This window comes from Plectrocnemia conspersa, unplaced genomic scaffold (assembly GCF_051122295.1).
Source record: "Plectrocnemia conspersa isolate PC_06_02 unplaced genomic scaffold, ASM5112229v1 ptg000004l, whole genome shotgun sequence".
In the NCBI taxonomy this organism is placed as follows: domain Eukaryota; kingdom Metazoa; phylum Arthropoda; class Insecta; order Trichoptera; family Polycentropodidae; genus Plectrocnemia; species Plectrocnemia conspersa.
Genome location: NW_028277168.1, coordinates 8,536,763 through 8,564,215, shown reverse-complemented (window position 1 = coordinate 8,564,215; position 27,453 = coordinate 8,536,763). Strand labels below are relative to the sequence as shown.

At 31.9% G+C, this 27,453-nt stretch overlaps 5 protein-coding genes across 14 annotated transcripts; 2 read left to right on the top strand and 3 right to left on the bottom strand.

Moving 5' to 3' along the window:
* RnrS (ribonucleoside-diphosphate reductase subunit M2) lies at positions 1 to 5,311 on the top strand. Of its 2 annotated transcripts, none has more exons than XM_088184976.1 (7): positions 1 to 110; positions 196 to 411; positions 3,638 to 3,868; positions 3,935 to 4,170; positions 4,238 to 4,466; positions 4,537 to 4,755; positions 4,825 to 5,311. In XM_088184976.1, exons 2-7 carry the CDS (start codon positions 346 to 348, stop codon positions 4,975 to 4,977), a joined length of 1,134 nt encoding a protein of 377 aa, XP_088041102.1. In that variant the 5' UTR covers positions 1 to 110; positions 196 to 345; the 3' UTR covers positions 4,978 to 5,311. The 2 variants fall into 2 exon arrangements, with proteins under 2 accessions (XP_088041102.1, XP_088041101.1); XM_088184975.1 differs by having other exon boundaries at positions 184 to 411.
* Positions 5,312 to 5,730: 419 nt separating this feature from the next.
* LOC148235839 (transcriptional regulator Simba1) lies at positions 5,731 to 19,708 on the bottom strand. 8 transcript variants are annotated; one of them, XR_015809418.1, is made up of 6 exons: positions 19,560 to 19,708; positions 16,594 to 16,739; positions 16,410 to 16,524; positions 14,996 to 15,190; positions 14,872 to 14,928; positions 5,731 to 5,839 (listed from the first exon to the last, which is right to left on the bottom strand). XR_015809418.1 is itself a non-coding variant. In XM_088184980.1 (4 exons), the coding sequence occupies exons 2-3, from the start codon at positions 16,735 to 16,737 to the stop codon at positions 16,435 to 16,437; spliced, it is 234 nt and encodes a 77-aa protein (XP_088041106.1). In that variant the 5' UTR covers positions 16,738 to 16,739; positions 19,560 to 19,708; the 3' UTR covers positions 5,731 to 5,839; positions 16,410 to 16,434. The 8 variants fall into 8 exon arrangements, 4 of the variants coding, with proteins under 4 accessions (XP_088041106.1, XP_088041109.1, XP_088041105.1 ...); XR_015809417.1 differs by having other exon boundaries at positions 15,001 to 15,190; XR_015809420.1 differs by having other exon boundaries at positions 19,647 to 19,708.
* On the top strand, positions 9,730 to 16,046 carry Hydr1 (abhydrolase domain containing Hydr1). Its single transcript, XM_088184977.1, has 7 exons — positions 9,730 to 10,047; positions 10,559 to 10,728; positions 12,381 to 12,591; positions 12,706 to 12,910; positions 14,471 to 14,586; positions 14,651 to 14,846; positions 15,012 to 16,046. The coding sequence occupies exons 1-7, from the start codon at positions 9,832 to 9,834 to the stop codon at positions 15,215 to 15,217; spliced, it is 1,320 nt and encodes a 439-aa protein (XP_088041103.1). The 5' UTR covers positions 9,730 to 9,831; the 3' UTR covers positions 15,218 to 16,046.
* A 1,079-nt stretch (positions 19,709 to 20,787) lies between the features above and the next one.
* LOC148235838 (coiled-coil domain-containing protein 124) lies at positions 20,788 to 22,095 on the bottom strand. Of its 2 annotated transcripts, none has more exons than XM_088184396.1 (5): positions 22,001 to 22,095; positions 21,578 to 21,752; positions 21,323 to 21,511; positions 21,150 to 21,253; positions 20,788 to 21,073 (listed from the first exon to the last, which is right to left on the bottom strand). In XM_088184396.1, exons 2-5 carry the CDS (start codon positions 21,734 to 21,736, stop codon positions 20,884 to 20,886), a joined length of 642 nt encoding a protein of 213 aa, XP_088040522.1. In that variant the 5' UTR covers positions 21,737 to 21,752; positions 22,001 to 22,095; the 3' UTR covers positions 20,788 to 20,883. The 2 variants fall into 2 exon arrangements, with proteins under 2 accessions (XP_088040522.1, XP_088040521.1); XM_088184395.1 differs by having other exon boundaries at positions 21,578 to 21,736.
* A 430-nt stretch (positions 22,096 to 22,525) lies between these two features.
* Positions 22,526 to 26,080, bottom strand: Chchd3 (Coiled-coil-helix-coiled-coil-helix domain containing 3). Its single transcript, XM_088184978.1, has 3 exons — positions 25,911 to 26,080; positions 22,860 to 23,102; positions 22,526 to 22,794 (listed from the first exon to the last, which is right to left on the bottom strand). Exons 1-3 carry the CDS (start codon positions 26,040 to 26,042, stop codon positions 22,678 to 22,680), a joined length of 492 nt encoding a protein of 163 aa, XP_088041104.1. The 5' UTR covers positions 26,043 to 26,080; the 3' UTR covers positions 22,526 to 22,677.
* Positions 26,081 to 27,453: the final 1,373 nt, after the last annotated feature.

The window sequence follows — 27,453 nt, the reverse complement described above, 5'->3', positions numbered from 1 at the left end:
AAGAGTGCTAAGACCACTGCTCGTCGTATTGTCGTCGCATTGCGATTGGTCAAAAAAATGGCGGGATTATATGTTCGGATCGAATTGTTGGCATTTTGAGACATCACAAAGTATATTTATAGATTTTTAAACTAACATCGCAGACCTGCACTTCGTACGTCAAACTTTCTAACCTAAAAACAGGCTTAATTCCAGAGATCGCACTATCGGTGAACGTTTATTGGTCGACGTTCGGTCGAGTGGGGTGTCATCCCGCCAAAAGGAAACGTCAGCTGCTGAAACCTCTACTTTACGCTCATTCTAGCGTCGACTTTTGCAACGCGAGGGCTACGACAACCATCAACCATGGCGAACAGGCTGACCCCCAACAAAGAGAACATCCTCAAGGAGATTAACGGAATGCAGATTCGGGTGAGTGATATATAACCTCGAACTCCTGAAACATTCTCACATGCATCATTTGGATCACTGCTTACATCGACAACATAAAGCACAAATGATGATGAAATCCTAAACCGCATTTGTCTTTCGATTATGTTTCATGAAAAAAACGCTATTGGCTGTTCTACTCCCGAATGTATTTTTCTATGATTATTAGTTTCCCGCCAAATGTGTGCCGTTAGTCATCGTCGCCATTTTGTTGATTCGACAAAATTATGTTACAAATCAACGTTTTCAACTATTGCGTTCTAGAATTTATTTACATGATCTCTTCCACATTCCAGCTGTTACTGCCTACTAAACTAATGAATCATTAGTCATTATCACAAATATTCTAGATTAATACTTCTTAAATTAGAAGGCGTGACCCCCTGGAGCTCCTATGTATAATTTACTATTACTCATAAATTGTAAGGCGACCAGATTTTGAAAATATCAAAGGAGGAAACTAAAAATAAAAATTCATAAATACGGGGACAAAATAGAAGATGTTAATGCTTGTTCGGTGCTATTTAATATTATATGTAGTAGAATCACTTATTATTTCAATATAATCTGAAATACGTGCTATTTGTTCATTTATATTAAGTGCACTAAATGATCTTTGTCCCTTAACTGCACTCCGAGACTTAAAAAAAGCAAGCAAGATAGCTATTAATACGCCTTGGAATCCATTATTGATAATGAGAATCGTTCCATGTAATTATTTCAACCATTTAGTCAAATGCAAGAATCTGCGTGTATCGACTAGAAGGCTTTTTACATATAATTTAAGACTGGTTTAACTGCCTCTATTGTCGACTACTAAAATATTGTACAAAAAAAATGCTTGGACACAGGCTAGGCGCCCACTAGGCAACTTGGCTGCGGCAGCCAAGTTGCCTAGCCTTAAAGTCCTCGTTAAACAGAGAGCGTGGCGAGGCGTTTTTATTTTGTAATACACCGAGTCCTTCGAGTCTCATCACACAGAAAAGCGAATGTGAGGTGTTTTCGCGGCGAACCTAACGCTATGATGACAAACCCAAGGGGAAGCGAAGTGTGAGCATTATATGACTTTGCATAAACAACGACAGACAGACAGCGAACGCGAGACGCCAAGCGTGCCGGTTGTGATTGTTTACAAACTATTCATTAGACATACGAAAGTAAGTGTAGAATCAGTCTTTATGAGATTCAATTACAAAGCCTACGATACTCTCCATAGTCTTTCCGGGTTTTATTTATGTCGTTTACCCAAATTCTTTGCTATTTTTCTTATTTTTTAATAATAAAAAAGTCGAAAGTAAAATATTGTCGTCTGAATCTGTTTCACTCAACATTTTCAATATTAATTTAGTGAATACTTTGGCATCAGTTCTCTTTCTCCACACGACTAGCAATGTGGCGTCTAGTATGACGTCTTCGCATTGCTCACGCTTCGGTTCGTTTTCGCCACGCCTTCGCTTCGCTCTCTGTTTGACAAGGCCTTAAGGAAGTATAACTACTTTACAAAGTGAAGTACTACAACTAATAAAAAAAATATTGTGTGCACTCAGTGCCGCCGATAAGGGGAGGGGGGCATCTATGACCTGTCATAGGTCCATTTACAATATTTTTAAATTATAATTTAATTTAATTTAATAAATTTTCCTTAATTAATTTTCTATTCAAATCTGCAGTGGAGTTATATTTTCACTAGTTAAATTTTATGTTACTCTAAAATGTCAAACTAAATCAGACAGTTGCGAAACGTCTATTTGCTGTTCAAACCCAAACTAATGATAGTTTTAAGGTACTGAATTGTCTTATAAAACTCCTTCCCTGTGCTTTTTTTCTTTCACCCATGGAAAGTTTCTCAATGGGTATAAAAGGGATTTACACAAAATTCGTTTATGAAAGTATTCTGTATCGACACTAAAAATATTTCTACCTACGAAATATATGTATCTGAGGCTTTGGAATGCATTTCTTGAAGGGACAATTTTATCTACCTGCCGCTTGTGGAATTTGTCCCAAATTACAGATGGTTCCTTTGTTGGGTCAACAAATGGAAGCAGCTTTTTCGATGTTGCAGCTGTTTTCTTTATTATTCATTTGCTATATTTTGAAGATTCGTAAAATGCGATTAGTACCACGTTTGGGAGAAGTTAATGGTTTTCTTTATCGCTTAAGGTTTGTGTTCATATCATAGATGGTTAACGCTAGAACTATGATGGAAGCCTTTGAGAAAATGTAATATTCATCACTGCTCTGATGTTTCAAATCATAAGACGCAGTTTTATCCTATGATTATTCACTATTTTATCTCCTAGAATTTTTACAATTCAGACTCAATTGAAAGTGAATCGTCTGAAATTTTATCAAATTTGAATAAGAAAAAGTGAACCAATGTCAAGTCTAGTTGTATTCATCGGGAATTGGATAAAAAAATCTTGGGATTGGATACAATATTGTATAAGTTGTGATACCCCAAATTTACCTTCATTTCTATAGATTCACTAGGATAGTATTTATTCAATTTTTGAAGTAGCTTCTTTTCAGTGTAAAAAAGTTGGATTTTCCAAAATATAATTATTGTCTTTTTATATCTGCTGTTGTACAAAACCTCTTTTCAACATGATTATGCAGAAGTATCTTCTTGACTCATAATCAGAAAAGATCACATTGCTTCCACAGAAATGTAAATGCATGTCTTAAGGCTACGTTTTTTTTACCTTCAGTTGTAACGACACCTCAATTAATTCAAACAGAAGAGGTTTACAAAGGAGACAGTAAACATATGAAATGTTCAGAATTATCTCGAGATTTAGACCAAGCACGAAGAATTATTTTTAAGCACTGTTAATTCAATTGGTATAAATTATCTAATGTTTTGTATGTAAAAGATAATATTCTCCATTTGCAATGATATATGGAGTAAAAAATCGATGTTATCTATGAAACTGACATTTATGATTACTATTAAATTAAATATCAATTGCCGAAAAATCAAATTTTTTTTATCAACATGAAATAAAATGTATTTCATAATTCTTAATAATATAATCAAAATGATTCTTTTTACAATAACCCAAAAGTAAATTAGTATTAGTTATAAAACAACAAATATAAAAATTTTAAAAGCAGTTTTCTATTCATCTGAAATATCCTAAAATTCTATATACTTGAAATTTTATGTTATAAGAACACACATTAATTAGTCTATATTGTTTTTCAGTCTCCCGCAAAACAAAACCTTGCCAGCCGCTTGGGTGAAGATGAAGAAATGAAAGAGGACAACACCATCACCGGAACGGATCTCAAAGCTTTTGACCCTCAACTGGAACCCCTCTTGCAAGACAATCCGAGGCGCTTCGTCGTGTTTCCCATCAAATATCCTGACATCTGGCGCATGTACAAAAAGGCCGAAGCTTCATTCTGGAATGCTGAAGAAGTAGACTTATCAAAGGTAATAAATTTTATAATACGTAACAATCTATGTACATACATATATCTAATAAATATATTATCATAGGATCTCGCCGACTGGGAGTCTTTAAAAGATTCCGAACGCCACTTCATATCTCACGTATTGGCCTTCTTCGCCGCTTCAGATGGCATTGTCAACGAAAACTTGGTGGAGAGGTTCTCTCAAGAGGTGCAGGTCACCGAAGCCAGATGCTTCTATGGTTTTCAGATTGCAATGGAGAACGTCCATTCGGAGATGTATTCTTTACTGATCGAAACATATATTAGAGACTCTGGAGAAAAGTATGTATTTTTACAACTTATATTATATAAGTAAATATTTAATATTAATCTTATTTATGAATTGTAGAGAGTTCCTCTTCAACGCTATTGAGACTTTACCGTGCGTCAAGAAGAAGGCTGATTGGGCTTTGCAATGGATCGGCAGTAAATCGGCGACTTTCGGTGAAAGAATCATCGCTTTCGCTGCCGTCGAAGGCATCTTCTTTTCTGGAAGTTTTGCTTCTATATTCTGGCTCAAAAAACGAGGACTCATGCCTGGATTGACATTCAGCAATGAATTAATCTCACGAGATGAAGTAATTCTATATCATTTTAATTTTTTATATTATTATATACATGTTTATTAATATTTTATCATATTTTAAGGGATTACATTGCGATTTTGCTTGCCTCATGTTCAAACACCTGATACAAAAACCTTCCAAACAAAGAATATTGGACATAATCCAGAATGCGGTCGAAATTGAAATAGAGTTCTTGACCGACGCACTTCCTGTCAGTCTATTGGGAATGAATTGCGATCTGATGTCCGAATATATTAAATTTGTAGCTGATAGGCTTCTCGTAGATCTGGATTGCCCTAAAGTATTACTTGTTTATATCTACTTGAATAGTTGTTAATGTTTTATATATTAATTCAAAATTTATTCTCAGTTCTTCAACGCAAAGAATCCGTTCAGCTTCATGGATATGATATCTCTCGAGGGTAAGACCAATTTCTTCGAAAAGAAAGTGGGTGAATATCAAAAGTGGGGAGTCATGTCGAACCCGATGGATAACGTATTCACGTTGGATGCAGATTTTTAAGACATGTTTCGACAGACGGGTGCTATACAAAAATATATTTTAATATGTGCTAAAATTAGTTAAAATCGAAGATATATGTATATAACTATTTATAATGTGAGAAATGTGATGAGAATATTCGAATATTTTTTATTTAAGTTTAGAAATTCCATTATGGACCATAATTGACACACTGCTAAATAATTCAACAACTATTCGTATCTTACATGGTGTAGGTTGATTGTTTTATATAAGAGGCATTGTATGCATTATTATTTTTAGTTATTGTGATGAATCGTGTATTACAAGATAATTTTAAATTGTATCTGATAATAAAGAATTTGTGAATACATAATACCTCTATTTTATTTAATTGAAAGTATGTTCCAGATACTGTATGGTTCTCCTTATCGTTTTGTATACACTGGTAGTTTTTGTTAAAACGCATTGTATAGGCCAGAGGTCGGCAAAGTGCGGCTCTTTGGCCCCGTAAGTGTGGCTCTGGCACAAATATCCACGGGCATTCGCACCAGATTTAAAAAAAAACGAGGAAAAACATGGAGCTCTAAATTCGAACGTCTTAGTGTTGATTTGGAAAATTATAATAAAGGTTTGCTAAATTAATAAATAGATTTGGCTCTCGATTTTTTTTAATCGTAATGTACATCTTTGGCTAATAAGTTTGCCGACCACTGGTATAGGCGATGAAAAGTATACTGATAAGCATTTTATAAAAGATGATTTCAAGTTCTCACTTGCAAAAAAATTACGAGATAAGAATGCGTATTACGCATGTTTATTTTAGGAAAAATTTAATACATTATCAATTAATTGTAAAAAAATATTTAACATGTTCAGATGATGATTTCCAGCAATCCTTGATCTGAAACAAAAATAAATATTGATTAGTAAATTAAAACATATAAAAAACTTGCATTAATTATGATAGCTCAAATGGAAAACAGGTTATCATCAATTGTTTGATGTCATTGTTCACTTTTTTGAATAGAGTGCAATTATGCAGATAATTACGACTTCACCATTACGCTACATGTGAATAATGTTATGTTTATTATGGAGTCACTTCAAGTCAAATAAAATATAGCCTCCACGTGCATTATTAAAGCACTAAATTACAGGTATAAAGTTTGTTATCTATGACACAAAATATGATAACATAAAAAACTTGATTTGAATAACTGATATTTATACAAAATAGCAGCTAAAAAGACTTGAATCAATACTTTCGTATTGATGATAAAAATTAAATTTTTTGGAATACGTGGATAATTTATGGCACAAATAAGTTCATTCATAGGCCTGTTGCCTGAAAAATCGACACATTCCGATGCAAAGAAAAAATTAATTCAATACCCGAGGATACCAGCGCTTTGCCGAATAAACATTATATACACGTGTGATTTATTATGATGGTCATTTTCGATTGACGTTTCGGTAGAAATGTATTTCCACCGTGATCCTCAATATATTATAAATTGTCTGTGATCCGTAACTTAAATTATAATTATACATATACCGTTAGCCAGCATACTCTACCATCATTTAAAAATACGTAGCTTTGTTAAAAATCTTGAAGAAGACGGTGTTTTTTTCTGTTTATATATGAGATTCGCTACATTTAGCTCTTTATTGAATAATTTTTGTTACCATTTTAGCACAACATACCTCAATTTTAATTAATCATTAAGAAATGATCCCTAGATCCGATCGTCCAGATGTAATAGAAATTTTAAAATATTGGGGTTCGTGCTGAAAAATGTAGTTAATTTTTATACACAGAAATCTATCAGATTATTGCCGCAAGTATATGAAGTAATATTATTTATCGAATGAATTTTATCATGAGTTATATTCATAAAAATATCATTAAATATTTGTAATGTATTTTTGTAAGTATTTTCTATTATAGAAAAATATTGAAATGCCTCATATTCCTTACCATACTATAAATTTTAAAAATGTGTATTGTGTTTATTTTTAGTTAATAGATATGCTATAAAGCATACCATTTGATTTTTTTCTTGGGTTTTTAAGAACACGATAACTGCCGTATTTTTACTCAGATCGCTATGAAACCTTACTGTAAAATAGAAAAAGTACAAACTACTAAATTCATTAGCTACCCAATTTTAAAAATATAGTCATAGAATTAATTAAAAAATCATGGTTTCGATAAAATAAACGCACGGAAAAGGCTGAAAAATATAGGTGCAGAAGCCCCCCCAATAACACGGTAAATTGGGAACGAGCTATTTGATGCGTGTAGTTGAGGGACTAGAAAATACTCATATTGCTTCAACGTTTTTTTATTTTTTTAATAGCCGCCATTTTGAAACAAGATGGTGGATCAAGCTGGATTACATACTTGATCAAAATATTTATAAACTTTATTTTTCAGAAGTTATTTAGAAATTTGATTAAACGATTTTACCCTGTTCATTTTTTCCGTAGAATTTTGTAACAGTTGAGATTTTCTATTTTTTTATAGCCACCATTTTGTAATAAGAGAGCGGAACAAGCTGAAAACAAACTCAACCGAGATATTTACAAGGTCTATTTAAAAAAAAAGTTTGATAGCAATCTAATTAAAACCACAGCGATAACATTTTCCTCAAAAACCGTTAAATCCCATATAAACGAAGCTGGCTAATAAACTTAGTTGAACGTTTATAAGGTATATTTTTACGACAAGTTTCATGGCAATGTTATAAAAACCTAAAAATTAAATATAAAAAAAAACACTTTATTATTTTGATTATAAAACGTTTCTGAATTCTTTAGCTTTCACTGTATGATTTTTTTTTAACACAGCAAAGATTTTTTCATTTTTAACCAGTTCAACGCCAAGCAAATTTCTATGAATTTGCTCTGTAGGCCACCATTTTCAACCCTTTAAATTATTATGAAAGAGGAACATTATTTACCTGGAAAATCACTGTTTACTTTCCTTTTTATTAATTTTAACATAAAAGTGAAAAAAAAGCACAGAAATAACAAGTTTTAAAAACCACTGTCAGGGCTGCCACACACAAATATTATATGTTATTTATATTGTATGTGGTTTATATTATATGTTTTTGGTTGTTTTTAATATTTGTATGGGACACGATAATTTCCGTTATTTTAATCAAAATCTTTTATCAAAATGGCGGCTACTTCATATATTTAAAAAATTTCAACTTTGTCAAAAAATTTAAAAAAAAGTAAATATGGCAATAATGGAATAATATAAACAAAAACAAAATTCAAATTCAAAAAATGTTTTTTTTTTTACAAAAAATTGTGTTTTTTTTATCATTTAAAAAAATATTGTAGCAGCCCTAACAACGTCTGTATGCTCGATCGTAAATAATAAAAGAATGGTTCAAAAATTGCCCATTTTAACGATCACATTCCATTTAATAGATGTCTCTGTATTAAATTAACGAAAAAAAAATCAATTTTATTAATAAATGTGTCCGTAATAACATTTGCGTGCCTGCACGCGCTGGCGTTTGACGGTCCGACAGCTTTGGCGTGCAGGCACGTCACTGGCGTCTAAAGGGTTAATAGCCGCCATTTTGAAACAAGATGGCATGTCAAACTGGACGAACTTAACCGAGATATTTATTAAAAATTATGGCAGTTATCGTGACATATATTATATAATAAAGGCAACACGTTTTTTATATGTGCCTAAATTTATAGAAAAATGTAAAGGACAAAAATGTTTCATACATGTTAGAAATTTAAACAAAATAAAAAATCTTTATTTGTCTATGTGTGTACATAGGGTTTAACAGAGGTCACGATAATTTAAAAACTAAGTTTGTTAGGCAAGCTTGTTTCAAAATAGGTGTTATTTTAAAAATTAAATAATTGTAGATCTGTAAAGAGGTCATACTCGTTTAATAATAAAATGATTATCTAAAAATATATGTTTGATAAATTTCGATATTTAATAATTTAAATACCTTTGCACATTTTATTACACAAAAATGTACTTAATTCTTGCGGCCTTTATTACCGTACGGAATTTTATTTAATGGTGTTACGATATTTTTATTTTATTTAATGACTGCCAATTTGAAACGAAATTACGGATCAAACTGGCTAACAAAGTTAACCTAAATATATTTATAAGATCGATTTTTCAACCATATATAAATTAACGCGTGTCTCCGTTTTCTTATTCCAAAGTATTTCTATGGATATATATTTTAATATCAGTTATAATGTTCTTGCCTCAGAGTTTAAATCTACTAATCGAATGTAGTAAAAATATTATCACGATTACTTTAATATATATGTCTAGACCTCAATTACAAAGAAATGTGTTTATTTCTGGAATTAAAATACTTGAAGAGTGAGTAGGAGTCTATACAAATCGGAATACAGTCATTTCGAGGTCATTTTCTCTATGCCTAAAATTATACATTTCGCAGTTTAACCAAACAATACTTCTAAGGATATAACATATAAATTAGTAGCCAATTTGCAAGTTGTTAACAATATGGAACAATTTTTTCATTGTTCAACTTAATGGCAAAGCGCAAACGTGACCAGTGTTGCCATAAGCATTGCTTCGATGGTCGATTTTCCTTATAACAAAAATAATTTATTAATAATTGACTTTGCAAAAAGTATTTACCATGCTCGAATTGTATCGCTTTTTTAGACCAGTTGAAAGATTCGAAACTACTGCCAAGTAGATATAATTAAAAATTATGCGTTCGTCACGATCTACGTAGTATTTGCGATCGCAAACACTATGACGCGTTTAGAACGAGTCGGTCGCGTTGCGTAACGAACGTCGCAAAAGCGCGCTCGGTCGGCCGTCTTTTCCCCGAGTCCGAGGAAAGCGGCCGATCAGTGATGTGGCAACCCAGGGGATGGCGGGCTGCGGCAACCGGCGGCTGTCAAATCAGTAGGATACCGGAAGCGCCGGTCGCAACACGGCATAGTGGCGGGCGTAGAAACGGGGCGATGGTGGCCGCGTTCCTGCCTGCAGTTCAGGGGAATCCTCGCGAGTGTTTCGCGGGGCTGGCGCTCGCCGCCTTCGCCACATACTATTTGTTCAGCGTCGTAAAGGTTAGTCCTGGGCGCATGCGCACAAATCCTTACCGCTATGCGGACCTTATACTACTTTTCGATTTTTCAAAGATATGATCTACGCATAAATATTAAATACGTACTTTACTAAAAATACGCATTAAATTATAAATAATAAATAAATTCAAAAGCAATCGATTCAAATCATGACGCCATTTTCTCTCATATAATACAAATTTTAAATTATTTGGCCATAGTCAATATTATTACTGACTTTTATACCTTGATGATTTTTTTTATATAGTTAATATGCGTAAAATATATGTATGACCAAAATGTTAATTAAAAAATGTTATATTATAATACAACAATAACATTACTTTGAATTTGATCAAACTATGACATCATCGATGGGTCATAAGCTACAATCTAACGCCAATGTATTCATGTCTATATAAAGATTTGCATCCAATGAAATAATACGTAATTAGTCTTAATTTGTATACGGTCATGCATAAATTGTTATGTAATGAAATGTGTTTTTTTGTAGCGTCCAACGCTAGTGTGTCGACATGGACCATTTCGAGACTTCCTGCAAACCAACATACAGTTGCTAAGTCAAAAATTTTGGCCTACGCTATGGTGCTTCGAATCTCGTCTCCACACCATCATCGCCAGCCTGTTGAGATCGTCCATATTAGCGGATATCCATTACGAACGGTATTATACATTAATATGTGCAGTAAGTTAGCTCCCAACAAGTTGATATTAGTTATACACTACTATACTGACATTGCCTAATAACTTTAATCAATGTTCAGTAATTGTGTTATATTTTGTAAGCTTTATGACATACGTTAAGATTAGAATTCAGTTATAACACCCGATGAATAACGATTTTTTTTAAATCGCACTATTTCGCAAAATATAAAGAATTACTTCCTAGACTCGCCGCAAGAATCGTGTACATTTCTGTTAGCAAAAAATATTTTAATTTTTAAAATTTCATTTTAGTTGGCTAATGAATTTAGACAAAATATTTACAAAGACTATTTCACAGAAAGTTTTGTTTAAAATTTAATTAAACTAAAGCAGTAGAATTATCGAAATCTACCTATAGGTATATTGAGGAATTTAAACTGGGTGGCCAAAGTGTATATTTTAATAACATAATGAACATAAAAAATTGCATTTATTAATAAATTATGAACAGTAAAAATATGTAGAATCAACAAGTAAAGAACATGTTAACTGTACTTTTTGTTAAATTACATAAAAAAATACTAACAATGAGAAAAAAAATTGATAAACTATTTAAATAAGAAAAGTAATAAAAATATAATTTGAGATTGTCATAAAAACATTGTTAACTATTCAAATGCCTGAAACATTTCGGAATCAGAACGATGCTGTAGTTTTGTAAATAATTAGTTTTTACAAAAATTAAAAAAAATATTAACTCGGATTGCCGAAATCCGACATATTAGTTTTTGATACTTAAGCGAAAATTTTTAGATCTGACATCATCGAAGAAATCTTATATGTTTCAGAGGCAAATGACATTTTTTATTATGTGACACATCAATATTTAGATAGTAAAACTAAAAAGTGAGGCAACAAAGGGTTAAATTTAAAAATACATAAAATTAATCTGTATTGTTATTACAAATTATAAAAATACAGGTCAGTTCAGAAACGTCAAAACATCACAAAGCTACATTTGTCAGTTAACATGTTCTTGTTCTGGGATTTTCATAATATAAATAACAATATATAAAAATATAATAATCCTGTTTGGATTGATCTAATTTAAAAAAAAATACAATTTATTATTAATACCACTTTTATATTTTTTATGATTTATCATTTAGGCTTGTTACCGATTTTCTTGAAGTTCAGTGAGTGTTTTAAATAATTCTTAAATCAAACATAAAGTTAACATATTTCTATGTTCAGTTAAATGGTTATATAAGAGTTAATCATAACTTTTGATCAACTACAACCTTTAAATTCGCACCGTTCACTAGCTCAAAAGAGAATGTTCTATGAATAGATTGCATTATTCTTCACTCAATATAGTGTTGTAATATAATTAAAAAATATAAAAAGTAAATTTTCATCACTATATAAAAAAACGAAAGCTTAAAAGTATGTAATAATATATGCAATATCACACATGCTGTAATTGGTTAATCTTAAAAAAACACAAATATAATAGCAGGTCAGTCTGGGCGCCTTTGATATGATACTAGATAATGAACCCTGAACTTTTTTGCTGATTACGCACAAGACGTTCCATTAAAAGTTCAACTTTAGACCCCTCAAACAGGAACTGGTTTTTATAGCGAAAGTATTTTATGATCGTTTTTCAGAGAGATACTGAAGTTATCGGATGGCGGCGAAGTGGCACTTGATTGGCTGGATCAAGGATGTTCTAAAAATAGTCCAATTGTGATAATACTACCCGGATTAACCGGAGCTTCGCAAGCAGAATACATTAAATGTCTAGTCAATGGGGGACTGTCAATTGGAATACGGACGGTCATTTTCAACAACAGAGGTCTGGGCGGATTGGAGCTGAAGGTGATATTGAGTTTAACGTTCGCAAACTGGTTTCGTTTCGAATTCGCAGTTTATATATGCGCCTTGCGAAACTGACTCACTCTCGCTCGTTTGCCTTGACTTGCATTTTTTTAGACCCCGCGGCTGTATTGTGCGGCCAACTATGAAGACCTGTCTGAGGTCATTCGACATGTGCGAAAAAATAATCCCACGGCGCCGATGTGCGCAACGGGAATTTCTATGGGGGGACTCATTCTTGGAAATTACCTAGCCGGCGAAGGAAAGAATTGCGGAATATTAGCGGCGATGATAATTTCAGTGCCATGGAATGTATTCAAAGGTATTCAAAGATTTACTGATATTGACCTCAAAGCGATGAAATACAAGTGCCCTGTTTTAATCTAATCATTTACTCTTTCTTTATCTTCTGTTTTTATGACGTAAAAAAATCGTTCACATATACGTCTATTCAACCTCAAGTTCAAAATCCATTTGTCGCTTTGAAAACAGATAAGAAATGATTGCTACATATAATTTAACAATACTGAGAAGTCAATAATTCAACGAGAAATGTCAGTAAAATATTCCATAGTGGTTCCATAATCATTTAGAATTACAGTAGCATCTACCACAATAGGAATCATTTTGTGGGCCAGAAAAAGTGGATAACCACTTTGTTATGGTCCGATTCGGATTTTATTAGCCCTTAGGGCAGTATGGCCGCACATATGTGGCGAAACTCAATAGATCCAGATCGCCGGACATACACGTCTGCGACCATAAATTTGATTTATTAATTACTTATTCCAACAATACGCATCATCAATAATATTTCGATGTTATCATAAAAATATTTGTATTTAGTGGGGAAAGAATTGCGAATATTACGTATGCACTATTTTATACATAATTTTTTAGTAAATGCTTGTAGTTTCGATCAGATATTTATTTATCTTGGCGGAATATATATTTATCAATGATATTTGGATATCATTCGTGTTTAGTTAAAAAAATACGTATAATAGATGTATATTACATACACAATGTAAATATCCACATAAAAAAAATAACAATAAAAATATTTTATCAACAAAGTAACATTTACTCTAATATATATGTGAATAAAATAATCATAAGTTGATAAAAGTGAAAGATGAATAAAAAACTTACAATAAAATCTTATAATTAAATGTTGAGAGCCACTGAATTTGCTTTATCAATTAATAAATATAATATAATAAAAAAAAACTCCCACTATGCACATATATGCTAAAGAAACGCTTCAATACTCAAAGGGTTTGGTAAATTTGAAACTGTACCGCATATGAATTGGTAGGCCTGAATGGGTTATACATTAGCGCTATTAAAAGTCTGGCTTCTCTGACATGGTTAGGTATACTCATCCAAAAATATAAGAACTATTTATGGTTCGTCACGTATATACATCAAGACACCCATAACTTTATTTTTAATAGTAATAAGAAAAAAAAAAAATAGTGCAACAATAATTGTTTATCAAAAAAAATTAGCAATAATAGTGACAGACATGCTTCACCATACTAAACTGCAATGAATCTTAATTGGTTTTACCTCTTCACTACTAGTCAAAAAAAGAATGTCAGCGCTGCTTCACTTTGGTTTATGTTGCAAATGCAGTTTTGCCTTTGTATTGCATGCCTAATTCGTACTGCCGCCTATCAGCCACTTTTCATATGTAAATACAGCTGCCAATTTAAAGGACAATAGAACAATGTCTTGAATTTTATCGCACTTATAAGCTTTTCATTTGACTAACTCGTATATAATAATTACGCAAATCATTTTTCAAAGCAATTTCTCTTATTTTATATATTATAAAATGCTATACCTACATAATTGAATTGTATTTATATTTTTGCAGGTTGTGATAGTATCGAAAAGCCATATCTGAACAGCATGCTATGCAGACACTTAGCTGAAAGTCTCCTCAAGACCATTGAAAAGTGCGAACCTCTAAAACTGGCCGCAGAAGCACATGTATGACAAATATAATCAATGAATATTATTCAACGAAATGTATTTATTCATTAATCTAATATAGGGAAGATGGGATTTCGACGAGATTAGACAAAGCAAGACTGTTAGACAATTTGATGCAGCGTTTACGTCCAAACATTTCGGATACAAAGACGTCGAGGATTATTACAGTGCGGCAACATTGCACAATAAATTGCCTCAGATATCTGTGCCATGTTTGTGCCTAAGTGCGGCGGACGATCCATTCCAACCGTTGGAAGGTAAAATTGAGATTGAATAACTTACTTTTAGATACATTGTTCCCCTAGCTCGTCTCTACGAATAAGTTTTATTTTCAATCACCTTGAATGGAAACAGAAGTTAATAATTAGAGAATGTTGCGTTAATTTATTATTTTAGCCATATTAACCTCACTTTTTTTACAGCAATTCCCGTGGAAGAGGCGAACAAGTCGGACCACGTAGCCATTGTGATAACGGCCAGAGGAGGCCACATCGGATTCATGGAGGGCCTGTGGCCCGGCGAGGCGAGGGAGCAGTATATGGCGCGCCTCTTTTCACAGTATTTTCAAGCGATATTTAGAGAGGAAGAGTCCATCTCTAAACTGCACCAAGTCAATAGTACAATATAAAGTGTTACAATTTTTAATTTTAACTATATGGAATAATTTATTTGTATATATAAAGAGCAAGTTTTATTTGATGTGTTATCTATCGAAATGATATGTTTATATAGGCAGGTAGACACGTGCCTTTGTTTTATGTATAAATTATCGTTATATTTATTAATTAATTAGTTAATATTGTATAGTTTAGTCAGATTTAAGAAAAACAGTCGTTCAAAGTTCATCTGGTGTAAGTTTGTACAATCAAATCCTATCGAGTAGGTAATCGATAAAATATCTAGTTTAATGATGGGTTTTAACGTATTAAAAATCTCGGCAAGAATATTATATTTTAAGAATAACATAATAATCTAGCGTATGTTAATATCAGTTTCAATTCGACCATTTCTGCTGCATAGTTATTTTCTTAAAAATGTTTGTAAAACTATTTGTATATTTTGTAAATTATCAGATATAGTATTTCTATCGATGGCTTTAAAAGACAAATTGATATTTTCAAGAAAATAACTATGGAACACTAATTGCACAAAATCTACTGTTAGATGAACTTTGATCAGCCGTAATTGCTGAAGTTGAATATAGTAAAATTTGTTTGGGAATCTACACTGAGGCAAAAAACACGCAAAAAGTTCTTTTTTACCTGCAGAAGTTTTTATTGGTATAAAAAATGTAATAATACATAATATAGTTACTGCAATGTCAATTGTCTTATGTGCTTTTTATATATATGCATACGATGGTTATAAATTTACAAACAATTACACTCTTAATCACAAAGCTCAATCATATTATATTTTAAATATATATAAATATATTTATAGTTTTGCCGGCCTTTTAACAACCAGTGCCTTTGTGATATGGTTTTATTTTATCTTTATATATATTACACACAAAACAGAATATTTTCTATACATATAATACTGCTTTTGGCATACAATGTAGATATTACAATATTCTGTCCAAAATTAAAACCAATGTATTGTTAAGTCAAAAGATATCATAAATATAATATATTAACAATTTTTTTATAATAAAAATCGTCAATGGTTCCCAAATGTGTTGCGTTATCATTTTTTACGAATCCCATAGATCGACTTTTACGAAAGCAAACCCGCATGTTTATAATATGTATATTATATTAGATAATGCACTTTTGAGATACACGTTATAACGACAATATGACAATGGAGGGAAATACCGATAAGAATGTGTAAACACCATCGTTAGACGTCTTTTAAATCTTCTGGCAGGTCGTTCTTTGGGTGCTTGTTTTCATAGTGCTGTTTATATGTTTTGGGGTCTGGCATTTGTGCCTGAAAAGTGCAACAAAATATTAATATCGGTTTATAAATATTTTTAACAACGTATATTATTTATATTACCTTGCAAATGGCGCAAACATGCACAAGTGCCTTTTGTGCGGCCTTCTTTTGATCGTTGGCACTGTGGCCCTGTTGTTTTTTAATTTTCTGATTCTTTTCTGCGGCTTTTGCTTGCGACTGAAGCTTTTGCTGTCCACGCGCCATATCTGCAATTAAAATAAACATTTAATGATAAATGGTCATTAATCAGATTAAAATTACAATAGATTTGATATGTATTGTAAAGAATTTTGTTTTATCGTACATAAATTGAAGTGAATTTAATTATTTGTTGATATTACAACATGGAATTAAAAATTAACTGATGAGATATTAGGATCAGTGTTAGTTATTTTACATGATATGACTGTCATGGTTAACTATGTTTAATAATCGGGCCGAGTTTATATTTTTACTAATAATTTCTATGTCAATATAAATGACATCTGATTCAGATGAAGCTTGCAATGTTTAATTCGCTGCACGCCTTTCCTGTTTATGAGTTATTCAACTAGTCCTACTGACTTTCCATATAAACCTGGTCAACATTATACACAAAATTTTATATAAAATAAATATTATGTTAATTGATATCATGATCACTGTTAGCACATATTTGTCAATTTTTATAGATGGTGACATGTTGACTGCCCATTTATCATTAAAACTATTAATACTGCTTTTAGCCCTTTAGATGCCAGCGACTTTTTAGTAAATCATCTTTTATTTTTCTTCACGGATCAGTCTCTTTCTAAAAATAAATATAAAATGCTTGATTTACTGATAAACAAAGCTAGTACAATAATTTTTATTAATTAAAAAAATTTAATTTGTAAAAAAAATAATCTACAAATGACGCACAGGCGAATCGCTGGCGTTTAAGTGGTTAAATGTGTACCCGAGACAAAAGTTAATAGAACTGAATTGTACACTAAAAAAATTGTTTATATCGTTAACTTTCATTAGTTTTCATCGGTATTTTTAACAACACATCTGAATAAATAAGACACGTTTCATGATGTCGTCATAAATCAGCCTATACAATTTTTAAGGAATTTTCATGTGTATTATACATTTATTAATCTACAAAATAATAATTAGTACAAAATTTTATCATTAGATAATAAATTTATCAAAAAATTATCATGATATAACAATACCACCCATTTTTTTCTGCATAGTAATTATAAAAATAAGGTGTTCATCATTAACTGAGTGAAATTGCTTGAAAATAATTTTTTTTATATATATAATAATGTGTACTCTTTTTGGGAATAAGTAGTGACTATATTTTTTGATAGTGAATAAAAATCAGTGATCTATCCAAACTTTTACATACATTAGACAGTCTGTTTAACATTGCTATAGAAAAAGCAATCGGATGCCAAAATATATAAATCTTTATTTTTTTAAATACTGGGGCAACGCCTATGTTTGCGAATTAGGATCAGATCCAAATTGCTTTGACATCAAAAAGTTTGCTAATGAGATTGTTTATAACTTTCTTGAAATAAAATCGCAATGAGTAAAATATTCCAAAAGTGGATAATTTTATCTCTATGATCTTTATGTAAAATAGCAGTAGTCATGAGAAATGGGATTCTTTCTTTAGTTAGTGAACTAAAATTTACTTCATATGCAGCTAATGAGTTACAATCTAATTAATGCAATTTTCATGCATGGTAATGTGGCGTCCATTACACATAGACAAGAAAATATCAATAACATACTTGCAAATAAAGTACACCAATGACAGGATATTGTAAAAGACTCACTAATTGCACTTTGACCTAATTTTCGGAACACGATTGCAGCAACAATTAGAAAGAACACTCCCTGTCAGTGTGCACTGTACGAAGCACAAATGATTATTCAAAAATATCACAATTTATGCAGTTCCTTTAGGTAATAGTCACTGAGATTTCGTGCAAATTCAATTTAATTTGAATTTGAACGAAATCTCATTCACCGTCAGATAAAAGGGACTGCATAAATTGTAATGAAGCTCCTTCTCTTCTCTAGATAGTGTAATTTTCATTTTTAAGGATTTGAAACACTCAAGTGACTCAACAACGCAGGAACGATACAGCAAGATGTACTGCCAGTCTAGTATCGCCTCAATAATAAGTATAATTTAAATTGGAACATTACTGATCTTTTTTAAGGAAGACATAAAATCTGTAATTTTGCCTGGAATAAAAAGAAGCACTAACGGTAAACCCTTAATGCTTGTGATTTTATAAAAAAAAAATTCTTTCAATAACACGAAAGAAACAATATATGCCGGTATATCCTGCAAAACAAAATAAATTAGTTTTACATAAGTCTAACGAATCAACTAAAATCGGTGATATAATAATGGAAGTTCTACAACCTCTTCCAAATGAGTAGTACTTCATTAATATTAGAAGACCTTTGTGTAAAGAGGTGTTTTAAAATATTAGTAATGGAACGATGGTAGCACCACATATGTAAGAAATTAAATAAAAATATAATTATAATAATGAATAAATGATGAAAAAATATTAAATAAACAATTTTTTAAGGTTTTATACAAGTATAATTTAACCTACGTTGATGCATGAGATTTGAAAAAATATTTTAATTCCGAGTGACAAAGGTTAAACCAGAACAAAAGTCGATTAGCCGAGTAATTAAACTCACATTATGGTGGAACAGAAGCGCCGATTTAACACAAATTGAATATTCTACATTGGTAGATATAAAAAACTACGTCTCAATAAGGTCGAGGGCAATAAAACGCATTCGTCACGATGAAAATTTGCCAACATGCGATGAAATAAAAAACATGTTTACGTTAATGTTTGAATTAAACCGTCAAAAGATAACCTATTAAAATGTGTCATTAGAGAAGGTATCGTGGGTATGTGAATGTAGTGAAAAGTCGTGACGCATCTGACAAAGCTTCAGATCAGATATCGAAACAAAAGAGAAAGCTGGTGTCGGGGGGGGATTATTGACCTCACCGATGAAACTGCGGCTGTGGCTGCGGCGATGGAAATGAACCGAACCGGTCGATGGATGGTTATGGGGCTCTAGGGCGAAGCACCAACCTGCGGCCGCAGATGCGCGCCTTTGGCCACGCCGTCTCCAGGTGTTGCCACTCACTGCTAGTGATGCGCGATGACGAAACAGCGGCGACCCGAGCTAACGAGTGCGCATCGGAGTAACGAATACTTTTTGAATTTATAATCAATAAATTTGCTCAGGCACAAATTAATATATAAATAAGTGTAATAAAAATAACAAACGAAATCTTCAAAAATGTCAATAAAATAATTGCACTGTGGTAAAAGCAAAAATATTTTATGTAAAAATACAATTTATATTTTGTAAATATCAAGTTATTAACACTTACAATTACCTAGTAAGTGAAAATAATTAGTTATGTGTAAAAGAAAAAAAATATTTACCTGGTAAACTGGTAAGTATATAACATTTTTGATGTTAACAAATTTACTAATAATTATAAATAGTTAACCTTAATACACTATTTTTAATAATTAAACTATTTAGTAATAAGCTATTGCGAGATTGTTTTGTCATATTTTTCTCATTTTTTTATTGTTTTATAATAGACATTATTTTGTAATGCCTTTTCATAAAAGTTTTTTAATAAAACAGTAATCTTTTCTTAATTTTATTATAATAATACTACTACACTAGAATAACAATTAGCACATGAAACAAAGGAACGCGTAAGCACTATACGTTCTATATACCTATTATTGCAACTCCTGAAGTAAATTGTGGAGTATTAAAATGCGCACACAGTATTTTAAAAGTTCGAATGAACAACTGCTGTGTTCTTACAAATTATAACTAAAAGAAACAGCAGTGAATCAATATTTAATCCTTGTGACACGCCAAATTATGCCAAACTCTATTAAAAACAAATTTTTACAAAAAAGTGTTATTTTTTGTCAAATTTTTAATTTAAACAAATTTATTCACTTTATCAATAGCCTTCTCAAAATCCATATATTTTAATATATCATTTTTATGACTTTACCATGAGTAAGTGTTTTCTGTGATTAAAAATATATTTATTACAAATTGTTTTAAGATATATTTTTTATGGTTTTCTTACATCTTATTTGTATTAATAACATATGCATATGCGACAACTACATATTTTTATTTGTTCTGTTAAATAGAGACAACTTGAATATAGGAGTATATAAAAAATGTATATATTATTAAATAAGATTTATTAGCAAACACGGATATTTAAATAATAACACATTTGTCTATATTCAGTACAGTGTTTATTTAAAACTTCAAGAGAGATCAAGAGCTTTTTTTATTCAAAGGATTGTCTGGAGATTTTTGCCATTCCTTAAATAATAATTGTTTTAATTGAGTTAACCTCAACGATGGATTTTCAGCCTTGAGCCTAGGTAAATTAATTTCTTCGTAGGTGCCGTATGCTGCTTTCAATCTCTTTTCTGGATGCTTATCAACTTCGGCATCCTTGACACTGCAATAATAAAATAATAATGATTATTCAATAATTCGTTATTACTACAATATAAGTAATTATATAAAAAACAAACTTTAAGATAGAAATAGCCTGATCAATCGTTTGAGCGACTTCTTCCATAGGAATAGACCTGTTGATGTTTTCTTCCAAGGGTTTTTCAATACGAACAGCTGGTTTCTGGAATTGCATTTTTATATTAATTTATAGAAAAAATAATAAATAATTTATATTAAATCATAAATTTACATCGGGTTTAGCGTTAGCTTGCTTCGCCATTTGGTTTCTTTTCTCAGTCTCGGAAACAATCTGCGCCCTTGTTATTTTTGCCAACGGTTGCTTTCCTTGAGTTTTAATAGAATCCATTTCCTGTTCGAGCAGATTCTTGGTCAAAGCTTTTTTCTCTTGCAATTCCTGCTTTTTGCGCTCTTGTTCTTCCTATAAACATTTTTTATACAACATTAATTTAAATATTATCTTAAATACGCTATATGTCAATAATACCAATTTTTGCTGCTTTTTAAGAATTTGTTTATTGTCGTCCCGCCACTCTTCATCTTCTTTCATTTTCTTTTTAATAGCATCTTGCGTACTTTTTGCCTCGGCTTTTCTTGCTTTAGCTACAACAGCTTTGCTGTTTTCGCCGACGAATTTTTTAGGCATCTAGAGCAATAAATATCTAAGATCAGCGTAATAATAATTAGTATACAAATAACAACAATATATATGTAATAAATTGGTTGAGTTGCAATCATTTGTACAATTTAAATTATTCTACATAAAATATTAACAAAGCTAAAATTAAAAAAATAAAGAATTTTATTTTATTGGTATTCTTAAATACAAAGGAAAATGTTGGAAACCATCGATTTTGATAGTTTAAACATACAAATATGAAATAAAGAGGGCACTTTAACCAATATTTACCTTAAAATATGTTTAAGAATCACTTCATGCATATGTCAAACATTTGCTTCTAAAATCTATAATACGGCCATAACCGTATAAAAATCAGCCATACTAAAAATATATAATATAGTTGGGTAATATCGAACATTTAGCTTATTAAAATTAAATCGATAATTCTTTTCATAAAAAAATACATTTTTTTATACTTACAAACACGTGTTTTCATGAAAATATGTACATTTCCACACTCGAGTTTTTCTGAGAATGTTCTTTACCACACGTGGTACTAAAATAATTTTATTTAGCTTAAATGTTGAAATTTTCCAATCTTATTTTTCTACACCCGCATAATAATTTATTTCATTGATTATATCCTTGCGACTTTTGTCTTATGAGTGGTCATTTTATTGAAATAACAGAACTATAAGGTAGTCATGCGCAGAATGATATTTGCATCTCATGTAATACATTATTATTTCAACTAGGGTAGGCAAAAATAATCTTGGAAAAGATTTTTTTCCACATTATAAAAAAAATACAATATTGATATTTTTATTTTATTAGTAAATATATACAACAATCATTTGTAAGAGCACCTCTAGTAAAACCCAAATAAATTACATTAAAATCATAAATAAAGAAAACAATTTTAACGTGTGCTTTAGGATATATGTTGATTACACGGAGTGAATCGATTATGCTCCATCAGCTGTGCTTCCATACCGACTATTGGATACGCACTCGTTGAACAAATTTACTATTTGAGAACACAATAAAGTTTGTGACGAATTCTTCTGATAACATTCTAAAACCTGAAACGAAAATAACATTAATAGTAAAGCAAATAGTGTAAAAATTATTAAAATAAAATACGCACTAGTTTTTTCTCCGCTTGACATGGTGGCAATTTTCCAACTACGGCATTAGATTGTGTCTTTTTAAACATTTGAGTTGTCTCAGTTATTGCTTTTTCGTACTCCTCTTCCATTTTTTTATTAATGGCCTGGTGGGTTTTTTCTAACCTTCCTATGCGATTAATCCAATAATCTTCTTCCGCTTGATAGTTATGCTTTGGTCGATTATCTTGCGGAGGAGCTTGATGCTGACGCAGTGGTGGTTCCTGAAAAATTAAAAAAATATAATAATTATTAAGCAAAATAAATGCGATACAAAGAATAGTTTATTATTTGTTTTATAATTAATTACATTTTTGGCTTAGTTTCTGATATTTAAATTTAGATACAGTAAATAAGAAGTCTTCTACTTTAAAAATACTTAATCATCTCCACAATTACCCAAGTACTTTTTTGAAAACAATGATTCTACATTTGTGCAAATACTCGAAAACACTCAGGTTTTCTTCACATAATAAATATTCATTGTGAGTCCCAATAGCACTAATTTTATTTATTTTACTAACAATATAAATAGCAGATGGTTATTCAGATATATATTGTCAAGGAGCGCAGATTTATATTATGTTACATTCCTAAAACTTTTATTTTGAAAGATGAATCACACATTCAAGAATCAAATTTGGATAAAAGTAAAAATATATAAAGATTGATTATCGAAACAGCGACCATGTATCCAAAGTGAGATATGCGCATATGAAAGAATTGCAGCCACTATTATGTTATTTTGAAAAACATATTGTGACACTGAATACTCCGTAAATTGCAGAATAAGTAAACCAATGTTTATGAATATACAGGACAGTTTATAAAACCAAATATAGATTATATCGATAAATATACAATAAGAATGTCGAACGAGAAAAAATTATTGAGCCTCGCAGTTGTAAATTTCTATTTCCTCTAGTCTCTAGTTCTACATCTGTCAGTCTAGAGAGCGAGATTCTTTGTCAAATGATCATTGAATGTTTCTCATGATTGTTGATGTGACCAAGTGTCACATCTTTTAAATTAATACTTCGAGGAAGCCTAGACAAATGGAAGAGAAGGTAAATTTACAATCAGACATAGTCTTTAGGTAAGGTGACCAGATGTCCTCCTTCAAGGAAGATAGTCTTAAAAAATTTTGTCCACATTGAACAAAAATTTCCAAAAAGACATTTTTATTTATCACCCGTAGCCATTTCTCCTCCTCAAATATATTTCGAAGATGGTCTTTGAACTAAATTTTCAAAATAAATATTTATAGCTCCGGCAGCAATTTGTTCTTCCCAAACAAAATTTCCGAGATGGATTCTTAACAAAAAAAATCCGTGATAATATTTTTTTGGTCAATTTTGTCCTTTTTTGAAGGGAGGTCATTTGCCCCCCCCCCCCTTTCAATTTATCCAGAAAAATTCATGTCATTTAATTAAAAATACTAAAATAATTTTAATAAAGTCAAAATATTAAAAAAACGATCACGACTGGCCAACTATTCCCCCCCCCCCTTTGGAAAAGATGAAATAACATTGCTGCTTTTTTGTTCTAGAACAAAAATTTTTGAGATGGATTTTTAATTCTTAGTATCCTTCTTTGATATTTTTAAAATCTAGTCACTTTACCCTGCGGCATCCATAAATTACGTCGCAGGTTTTTGGATAATTTTTGACTCTATGTCATATTAAGCTAGAACCCTATTTCACACTGTCACAATTCCACTGATACCTCCCTAGTTTAACCTCTTCCCGGTCATATTACTTTTTCAAAAATGACACAAAAACTTCTTGCAAGGACCCACCCTTTCTTATGCAGTGATATAAAAATATGTAGTTGTTGCCAAACATTTTTAAATATTCGTACAAATTTAATTTTTAGTAAAAAATGCTACGATAATTTTGTCCAAAAAATTGCTGATTTTTGAAATGAGAATTAACAAAATACAAATTTCCAAGTTAACACGGACATGAGCAGGAAGGGATTAAATCTGTGATGTCATTTATGAAAGCCGCCTTGATAAAAGACTTTGTAACGCCTTGATAACTTTGAAGACGGCCTAATGATTGCAATGGATAGGTACAATAATATTTATTCAATGCAGGCTTTGAGTATTTTTTTAAGCATGTGTCTCAAAGCTTATGAGAAAATGGTTTATAGAGTTTTTATGTAAGATTCTTGGGTGTTCCGAAATAATGATTTCACTTATGTTTTGTTTAGCCAAACCACTGCTCTCGTAGCTTTCTAGTTAGCCATTGTTTTAACTCCCACTCATAGTATTTCAAAAAAACTACTGTGACATCCTTCCACATGTTGTCTATGTGTGAACAATTTGATTGTGTAGCAATATTGACAATTTTTCTCAGAAACGATATTTATAATGGTTTCATGTCTATGAAAATATATTAAAAATCCATTTCACTCCCAAATTTCAACCTTTATTCCAAATTTACTACTCTAACAAATCAAGATTAGGCAAAAATTGAGCGAAGCTGATTATTGGTTGCTCAAAAACAATATTTACCTCATGTGTGAATTTGTGATAAGGCAGAAGAGATGCTAATTGAAACATTTCAGTCGAAATTTTATTTTGGCTAAAATATGACACTAATGACGAGCAAAAAGTGTAAGGATTGCAATGGTTACTTTAAAGCTATACCCATAATTGTAAAAAGTAGCGGGAATTTAATGCTCAAAGATAGTGCTCTTATGGCATTCAAGTAATCAATGGGTTAATTAAGAGAAAGGAGGGAGGACCCAGCAAAAGTTAGATATCGACCATTCAAGTAACTCGTGAAACTGACAAATATAAATAAGTTTGAGAAACACTGGTTATCAATAAAATGTAAATCAAAAACAAAAGAATAAACGAAAAAAATCGGTTTAGAGGTTATTTGATTGACCTACTAATAGTATATGTGTAATATTGTCAAACTCAGTTAGGTTTGCTTTCCTTGCAATGTCAGATGTCACTCCTCGTTACGCAACGAGGAGACGAGGGCGTCAGCTCAAAGTTCTGACGCGGTTATGTAAGATACCTGGGGTTGGGACTGCGGTTGCGCATTGGGCAGAGCGGCTTGAGCCGCCCTGCGCAACGCCGCTTCGGACACCTGCACCGGCATGTGGTTCTCGACGCTCACTGACCGCGGGGAGCTCTGCGACCCACCCATGCTCCCCGGTGTGTTCGCTTAGACGCACAGATGTTTACACAGGCTTGCCAACGCAACCAGGGTTGCCGTGCGAAATAAATCAAACGTCATTAATTTTGACATATTATCTTTTGACCTCGATTGCAAATATTCGATGACGTATTATTGGAAAAACTCACAAAATACTAACATTGTTATAATTAAAAAAATTCAATTCAAAAATAAACATTCATTACATTAAATTACTTATAGTATTCTAAAAAATAATAATAGTTTTTTTATTAAGTTGAAACCAGGGGTTTGAACCAAAAAAATATTATTTTTGTTGGAACGAAAATCATAAAAATATCAGTTTATTCTGGTTCGGTACGTTTTCAATATTTGAAAAATATTTTAAACAAATTACAATTCTTAGAGTAATCAATTTCAATCACAATCATCTAGTGAAGCATCCAATGAGAAGGTAGACGATTTAGAGGATTTATCAAGAAGTACAAAATGAGCAATAGAGACACACAGACTTTCTATTTATATAAATGTGGACAGTGAATTCATATTGATTAAATTTACTAATATCCAAAATTTATACAGAAAAAAACATATTGTTACGTGGGCCTGTGTGGGGCCGTTACATCAGAGCCTTTGCGAACAAATAAAAAACAGGGCACCATTCCTGAGGAGCGATAGTCCTACAACCGAGCGTGGCGACCGATGGGCCTTTTACTGCCGGTCTGCGCGTGAGTCCCGACGCAGGCGCGAGAGCGCGCGGATTGCAACACTATCCCCCGCTCAATTTGGATCGACCCGATCCTTTATTACACTAAAATACACAGAAAACACCTAAATAATAAAAAAAAAATAAGAAAAACAACAACATGAAAATTCACTACACTCCATTGTAGGTCGCTAGTCTGTCTATGTGCACTACCATACACTTTCGAGCACTTGCTCTCTTAATTCGATAGACAACCTCGTTGAGACGGTTGACTATCGTGTACGGCCCTTCCCAGGGCTGGGTCAGCTTCGAGCTTACGCCAACTTTCCGTCGTGGGTTGTACAGCCACACCCGGTCACCTGACGTCGTCGACCTGACGTCGTAGCGTGCTTTCATTCGATTGTGCACTAGTTGTAGCCGCTTCCGTAGTGCGTCGTGCACTGTCTTCATCCGCCCTTTCAGACACAGGAGGTAGTCGTCCTTGAGCAGCGTCGTCTGCTCTGTCTCCGGGGGCGGTTCGCAAAATATCTCCGACGGCAGGTGGATTTCTCTTCTGAGCATCATTTGGGCCGGGGTCTCGTCTGTAGCCTCGTGGGTTGCTGACCGATACGCCGTCAAGAAGATTGGGATCAACTTGTCCCAGTTCTTCTGATCCTTATCCACAAATTTGGACAAATACGCTCCAAGAGTTCTATTCAATTGCTCCACCATACCGTC